This window comes from Crocodylus porosus, unplaced genomic scaffold, assembly GCF_001723895.1.
Source record: "Crocodylus porosus isolate Cpor-Errol unplaced genomic scaffold, CroPor_comp1, whole genome shotgun sequence".
NCBI lineage: Eukaryota > Metazoa > Chordata > Crocodylia > Crocodylidae > Crocodylus > Crocodylus porosus.
Window position 1 is genome coordinate 11,215,361 of NW_017728906.1, and position 7,857 is coordinate 11,223,217.

The window sequence follows — 7,857 nt, forward strand, 5'->3', positions numbered from 1 at the left end:
GTGGTCCTCAGCTGCTTAGAATTTGAACATCCATGTTTTAGATGACATTTAGGGATAGTTCTTCTTCCCCCAGAAGGCAATAAGGGTCCTGACTGTAGGATCAGGATTAGGTGTGTATAGAATAGCCCGTCTTTTGCCAGTATTTGGGAAGAGCAAAAATAATAAAATGTGTATATCTTAAACGCACCCTAGGGTGTCCCATGCCATTATATAAATGAAAGCTTAAGACATTTTAGCCCTTTTCTTGTATTTATTTTAGGCCCCTGTCACATGTTAGATTTAAGATGTAATTAACCAGCATAAGACTTAATGAGAGGCCCATCAGCTGATCAGGACTACCAGCCATGGGGGTACACCATGTGCTCTTGAGGCTGGGACCCTGTATCTGATGGGGCTGTCAGCTGTGGGAGCTTGCTACTTACCAGTGCAGGAGGAGCCTGGGATCACAGTCCCTGGCTCCCCCTGCACCAGCAGTAAGGCATGATGGGATCTGATAACCTGATCCCACAATCACACCTCCTGCTATACCCATGTAGCATGGCAGGAAGCATGATTGCGTGGATTTCATCATGCTTCTACCTGCACTTCTGGAGGGGCCTTTAATAAATTCCAGGCCAAAAAGCTGAGCAACCCTGAGTTTTAAAATGACTTTTCCCATTTGAATTCTAGACAATTTCCAAAAACAAAAAGTGAACAGAATATACCTGGCCCTGAGTGTGCTATTTCTTCTGCATGTTTTTCTGGCTTAATTAAAATATTTTATTCTTCTGAATATTCTTCTTGTTGGTTTAAGAAGGGCTCAAATAAACCACTTGAGAAACTAAGGGTGAGATTACACATTACAGTCAGGTCATGTTAAGAGCACTTTAAACATGAATGACCGCACATTAAGGCTCATAAACTAGTACTAGGTGCCCTTAAAGCATCTTAAAGTTTTGCCACTTCGGACCAGGAAGCTGGACTACGTAGCGTGAGTTACATTAACATCTGGGTGTTCACATGAGAGAAAACTACCAATTTGTAGTCCTCTATGTTTCCCAGGTGGCTTTGTTCCATGGTGGACTAGCTCTCATCCAGAATTCTGTGGCCCTGGAACAATAGCTGCAAACAGCCAGGCAGCATGTGCATGGGGATAGAGTGAAAGGAGAGGGAGAGAAAACTGCTAAAGGGGCTAGCGGGGGGGGGCATAAGGAAGGTGTGAGTGGGGGCAGAATTGGAAGGGGTAGAGGGAAGGAGGGAGTAGGTGGGTGGGGATCTGCCAGGCATCTGGCCAAATTGCCCAACTCCCAAATCACCCCTTCCACCTGTAGATTGCTTTCCTGACACCCCAACAGACCCCTCTCTACCCCATTAGCCCCTCCTCTCCCAGATTACTGCTACACCATCGTGATCAGCATGAGAGTGGCAGAAGTGCCAGTGGAGTGGTTTCTCTTTCCTGCTTGCTCCTGGAGTTCCTGCAGACCATGCCACCTCTGTGCACCTGGATCAGCCCCTGCCCAGCCCTCCACTGAAGGAGAGAACTTGGGTCAGGGCAGCAAGAAGCTGCCAGGCAGCTTCAGGGTCTGGTGGGCACTGGATCCAGGTGTGTGGGGGTGGCACAGGCTTCAGGGAGCCTAGGAGCAAGCAGGGAGAGGGACCCCTGCCTCACTGGTACCACCAGTGCTCTTGGGGTGTCAGGGCAGCAATCTGGAGGTGGAGGGGCCAATTCGGGGTTTCAAGGTCTATCTAAGGATGGAGGGGGGGATATGGAGGCAGTGGCATGATTGGGGAGGTTAGAGAATTATCCCATCAGCACAGGAGGGCCCTTCCCTCCCCTTCAAGCTATGCTGTGGCTTGAGAGCCAATGAGCAGGGCAGGCATGGAGCAGAGGTACAGCCCATAGCCCAGGGGTGGGTAATTATTTTGGCTGGAGGGCCGCTTAATAAGTTTTGGTGAGCTGTCAAGGGCTGCAAGGGTAGCCCGTCCCCGTGACAGGTGCTCCACCCCCTGGTCACCATCTTGGGACCTCCCCTTGCCCCCAGAAACACCTCTTTTGGGAGGTGGGGTTTGCCATCTTGGAACTGGAAAAAAAATCATATACTAAAAATAAAACATCTGTGATAACATACTTTAATTTTATTTCAAAAATATTTTTGTTCTGATTATGTGTGCTTGTGTAGTGTATATAGAGCCGATTGCATAATAGCACAAAATGAAGTCTTACTCTTGTATATTGTATGTGTGGAGGAGTGTGTGGGGTGTGATTCAGGCCACGTGTAGGGAGGGTTTGTTGGGGAGTGTAGGTTTGTGGAGGAGGGTGTGGGGGTTATGGGAGGGTATGAGTGTGTGGGGAAGGTGTGTGGAGTAGGCTGTAGGTGAGTGTGTGGAGTAGGCTGTGGGTAAGTGTGTGGAGGGTGTAGGGGAGTGTGGGGTGGTTGTGGGAGGTGTGGGTGTGTATGACGGGGGTCAGTGTGTGTGGGTATGGTATGGTATGGTGTGGGGGTGGGGGCCCTCTCCCACATACCTCTCCATGGCACATAGTTCCTGCTGCTGGTGGCGGCAGCAGCAGATGGCAGGCCCTTGAGGTACTTATGTCCCATGGCAAACAGAGTCCTCTAGCAATGTGTGACTCTGTCCGAGTCCCAGGAGCTGCATGTGGCAACAGGGAGTGGGGCCAGGCCAGCCCTGCTCTATCATGCAGGACTCCCTGTGGCCCATGTGCAGCTCTCTGGACTTAGCTCAGAGCCGCGTGGGATGATGCTGGCCCTGGTCCCTGCTGCCCAGCCAAGTCCTGGGCTCTGCACATGAGCCAGTGGGAGCCCCATGCAATGGAGCTAGGCTGGCTCTGTGTTTCTGCCAGCCTGGTCTCCATGCTCCTGCTGCCTCACCATGCCCCAGCCCTGCGCTCCTGCCAGCACCAGCCCTGACCCCAGGGCTCTGCACTCCTCTTGGCCTTGACGCGGGCCCCGTGCTCCTGCCCAGCTGCAGCTTCCCCCTACCTGCTGATGCTTCCCTCCCTGCTGCCCAGAGTGCTGCATCAGGGACAGTAAGTGGAGCTGCTGAAGGCTGGGGGATCCAAGCAGTTTTTTAGGCAGGAGCAGCAGCTCTACCCAGAAGCTATATACACTGGCTGAGCCTGGGGCTGGAGCCATGGCCGGGACCCTCCCATGGGCTAGGGTGGGAGTGCAGTACATTGCCCCAGTGAGAGTAGGCAGGGCTTGTCCCTATGCAGAGCATAGCAGGGGCAGCCACAGGCTGGGCTAGATACAGTTAATTGGTGAGCACCTGCCTACAGGCCAGATTAAATTTGGTGGACTGGATCCAGCCCATTGGGCTGTATTTTGCCCACCCCTGCCCTAGCCACACCCTCGCTCACCAGCCCTTTAGTGGCAGGTTTGAGCAGTGCACATTGGAGATGGTATTAGCCCCAAATGTATGGCTAATCGCTAGCACCTAAATACTGACTAATGTTCCTTAGAATTACCACTTGCGAACTCTGATGTGTAATCTTGTCCTAACTTTACAAGGTAAACGGTGAAAGGAACTTGCTCGCTAAAACATGAAAAAAAAAAAATGTTGTTGAATCTTTCACTTAAAATAATGTGAGGTGTACAAGTAGCTACATTGGTCTAAATATTTTGTGTAATTGTTGGTGTTCTTTTAACCCAGCTCCTATGACTGATTTTATTATATAACCCCAAACAAGTCATGAACCTGTCTGTTTCCCCATCTGTGTGATAGATCCTAAAGTACCTGCTGCTGGGGGGGTTCTGTTTGATCAGTGCTTTGAATATGTGAAGCACCTGAACTGTTAAATGGTGTTTTTTCCATATGGAATTAAGTTAAACATTTATACTACCTTTGAGTGCCTATATAGCTGCTCCAGGGTGAAGGGGAAGGAGGATTAATTAAAGCGGCTCTCAGACAGCCACTCTGATTAAAGCGCCTGCTGTGTCAAATGCATGTTGTGTCCTGCACTTTAAAATGGCAGTGGAGGCACTTTAGCTAAAGCTCATTCAACGAGCTTTATTTAAAGTGCCCCTGCCGCCATTTTGAAACAGGGATGCTGAACATATGTGATGCAGAGGCTGCTGGAGCGAGCTAATAAGCACACTCCAGCAGACTCACAGCAGACTCGATTAATTGAGTCTGCTCCGACATATGCTAATGAGATGCCCTTTGTTTCTGTCGTAGAATGAGCTAGAGACAGATAGTTATATTTGCATTATATCAGGGGTGGCAAAGATGCACCCACAGAGCCCTATCATTCATCCCATGGTGCTGCCTGTAGGTCTTCAACTAGCCCCGTGTGCCACATGCAGCATGTGCCTATCTGCTGCTCTGCTGGATCTGGTCCACACACTGCATGTGGAACATGAGGCTGAGCTGGGACACGTTGCCTCAGATCTAGCACGCAGTGACCACTCTGGACCAGTCCTGTATGCTAGATCTGGGGCCAGTATGCATTGGGCCCACAGAGTGGCCTTGTGCACTGTATTCAGTATGCAGGGTTGAAGTGGTGCAGGTACTGCATGCAGTGCACACCCCAGACTGCACATTATGCGCAACACTCAGAGCCAGGACTGTAGCTAGTATGCATGCAGGAGGGACCAGTTCAGGGTGTATGCACTGCATGTGGTGCACAGGTCTGGTCAATGGGTTTGATCCAGCCTGCAGACTGGCCTCTCACAGGCTGGATATAATGCAGTTTGACACTCCTGCATTATATCAGTCTTAGTCTGTACAGGTTTCTTATAATTAAATAGAAGATATTAGATTTATATGACAGACAATTTTTGGTTGGTGTGGAGATCCTGTATTCTTGTGTATTTAGGTAGTGCCTTGCATACTGTAGTTTTCATTGAGTGCTACTGTACTATTAAACAAACAGGAATAAATTCAACCATTCACTTTGTAAAATCACTAATTTTCCTTCTGCTGAAATTAGGGTTAGTCACGTTAGTACCAGAACTTGAATAATAGGCTTGAACTTGACCAAAAATATGATGACAATATTTTTACAAGTCCTTTTATAAGAACTGGTGCAATTACTTCATGTTTTAGTGTTCTGCTTCTAGCAAGCCACTAGATGTCAGTAGTGATCCAAAGTCAAGTACAGCTGAAATAAATTACTTTAATTCAAACTTCAGGAAAGAATTGTTTTAATAAGGTGCTGTTTTATGCATTATACATTATGCTGTCTTATGCATTATCTGAATAGCAGAGTATTCTATTCAGAATCCTGTCTGCTGACTAGTGAAAGAAAGTTTTTTTTATTGTTCATCTCAGTGTATTTTCTAATGAATTACATCTATACTACCAAAACTCAGTGAACAAAGGAACTGCTTATCCATGTTCATTCGCATTTTGGGTAAAAGGCAACTCACTAAAATATTAACACCACAGTGGGGATGATGCACCTAACTCACAACACAGGGTTTCTCAGAATGGGTGTCTGATGCTTTCCCATAAGTTCCCTGCTCTTCTCCTAAACTCTGTCTCAAAGGGCAACTTCTGATTATACAGGGGTGAGATGCCTCAGACCTACAGAGGTATAGGTCATAGCTGTGTTGGTCTGAGAACAAGGCAGACAATGTTCTTTGGGTAAATCAGATATAGTTTTATTAGACTGACTCAGATAGTTGGAAAAATTCTTCTTTGCGAGCTTTCGGGCACAGGTACCCTTTGTCAGGCTGAGAAAGCATCTGCGGTTGATGTGTGCTCTTCCTGGATGGAATGAATAGTAACGAAGCCAGAGGCTGGTATGCATGCAAGAAAGCTGAGGATCATAGCACTCATTCAGAAGTGCTTGAATGTTATCTTGAATATTAAGATCATTATCTTGTTCTTAAAAAGAATGGTTTTAGTTCAACTCTCATCCATACTGTGTTTCTCCATAAACTAAATAAGTTGCTTTTTGAGAGGTGGCTAACATGTGGCATTCAAACTGTTTTATGAAATAAAGTTGGCAGAGCAGAGACCACTTTCATTTCCAGAGTAGTGAGTCTGCAAGAATGAACTTGAGTCTATCAGAGTGTGACTATACAATACACAACGGCCTTGTGCAAAGAGTCTCAAGTTATCTCTGAACATTCTAGTTTTGACACAAAATATTCCAGCTGTCAGAATAAACCCTATTTAGAAATAAGCCATATTTTCTTAGTCACAGCATTAAACATAATGTGGCTATACTGCTTCTGGCTCTGGGGCTAATGCTTGCAGAGTTAGCCTGTGTATATCTGCACAGCACTGCCTTGCACTGTGTGGACTCCAGTATACAATAGTGTGTTCACAACTGAGGTGTATCTGCTTGACATTGGATTTTGCAATGTAGAACCTTTAGAACAGGGATGAGCAAAATGCAACCCGGGGGACAGATGTGGCCAGCCAGGCCATTCTATCTGGCCCGTGGGGCCCCTAAAAAATTTAGAAAATTAATATTAATCTGCCCTGGGCTGCCTGTCATGCGGCCTTCGATGGCTTGCCAAAACTCAGTAAGCGGCCCTCTGCCCAAAATAATTGCCCGCCCCTGCTTTAGAAGCTGTTAGGAACTAAACCCTTCTAAGCCTCAACTGACAGTTCCAAAACATGAGTATAGTAGGAACTGGAAAACACATTTGTGAGTTTCAAGTCGTTATTTTGAACCATGCTGCTCCGTCAGGTCTGAAAAGAAGAAAAAAGAGCAGTGTTTATGGTAATTCTTTCTGCCTAGTTGGCAGCAGTTGGGAAACTAGTTGATTAGAAAGATATCTGTGAAATAGGAGTGCATTTTTCCTGTGATTATAACTACAGAAAAAAGTATATCAATCAAGTTTTGGCATCCAAAATTAGATTAGCTCTTCTTGGGTGCCATTTTCACTAAGAATATTGAAGAAGTCTATTTTTAATATAAAAATGACTCTCTTTATGTTACCAGACCAGATCCAAGCACTGAAGACGTGAGAAGCTAAGATCTATTACACCACTTCTTACACTCTTTTTGGAAGTAGATGTGCAAGCGTCTTGGAAAGGAAGACTTAAAATAAAGAAAAGTAATTAGCTAAATGTAATGCATTCTGTTGTCCCCTTCTATTATCTCTTCCAGGGCCCACAAACAGTAAGTGTTTTAGAAAATGTAGCACCCCACCAGTGTGCACATCCACATATGTGTTGCAACTAGAGAGAACGTTAAAATGAATGTTAATAAATAATAAGTGTCTGCAGTTATTTATTATATTAGCTGGCTTAAAATTTTATATAATCTAAATATCCTGGTATTCAAAGGTGACTCATGGCTTTTTAGGTGCCTCCTTTTTTTCTTTCTTTCAGTGCTTGACTTGAGACACCTTTGAAAAAACGTTTTCTTTCCAGATGATGGGCAAGCACATTTTGAAAATCATTAGGTATTGTTATGGGGACCCATAATCACTAGCCATTTCTGAAAATTTTGTCCAACGACTTGACTAGATTTGTTTTAGGCTTTTAAAATATCTATGTATTATTTACAGGTTATGCATAACTTGTCTTTTAAATTTGAGATATGCAGGTTAATATGTGGAATGTGTTTTGTTATAAAATGATTTCAGATGTTTACCTAACTGATTATATTGAAATATATTATGTTTGTGAATTATGATCACCATGTACAAGGTTCAATAAAGACAAGACATATTGTGTATTTTATGTTTTATTTTAAATGGCAATGTATTTAGGGGTGACCTTTAGATGATGCAGAATTCTTAGTTAATGTTAAATTAATTTGAAACAACGCTTATATTGTCTTTATCTTCTAAGGATATCATGGATACTATCATGGGCTAATCCACTACTATATTATCCTGTTTTATATTGCCATATAAATCTTTAAATGCTGTCTTGGTATCTTATCTTTCATTGTTT

General features: G+C 44.8%; 1 protein-coding gene across 1 annotated transcript in view; it reads left to right on the top strand.

The window, feature by feature from the left end:
- Positions 1-7,636, top strand: part of ARL6 (ADP ribosylation factor like GTPase 6) — a 32,991-nt gene extending 25,355 nt beyond the window's left edge. The window contains exon 8 of the mRNA XM_019528674.1: positions 6,896-7,636. Coding sequence (XP_019384219.1) covers positions 6,896-6,921 — 26 coding nt within the window. The 3' untranslated portion in view covers positions 6,922-7,636. The remainder of the gene's footprint in view (positions 1-6,895) is intronic.
- Positions 7,637-7,857: the final 221 nt, after the last annotated feature.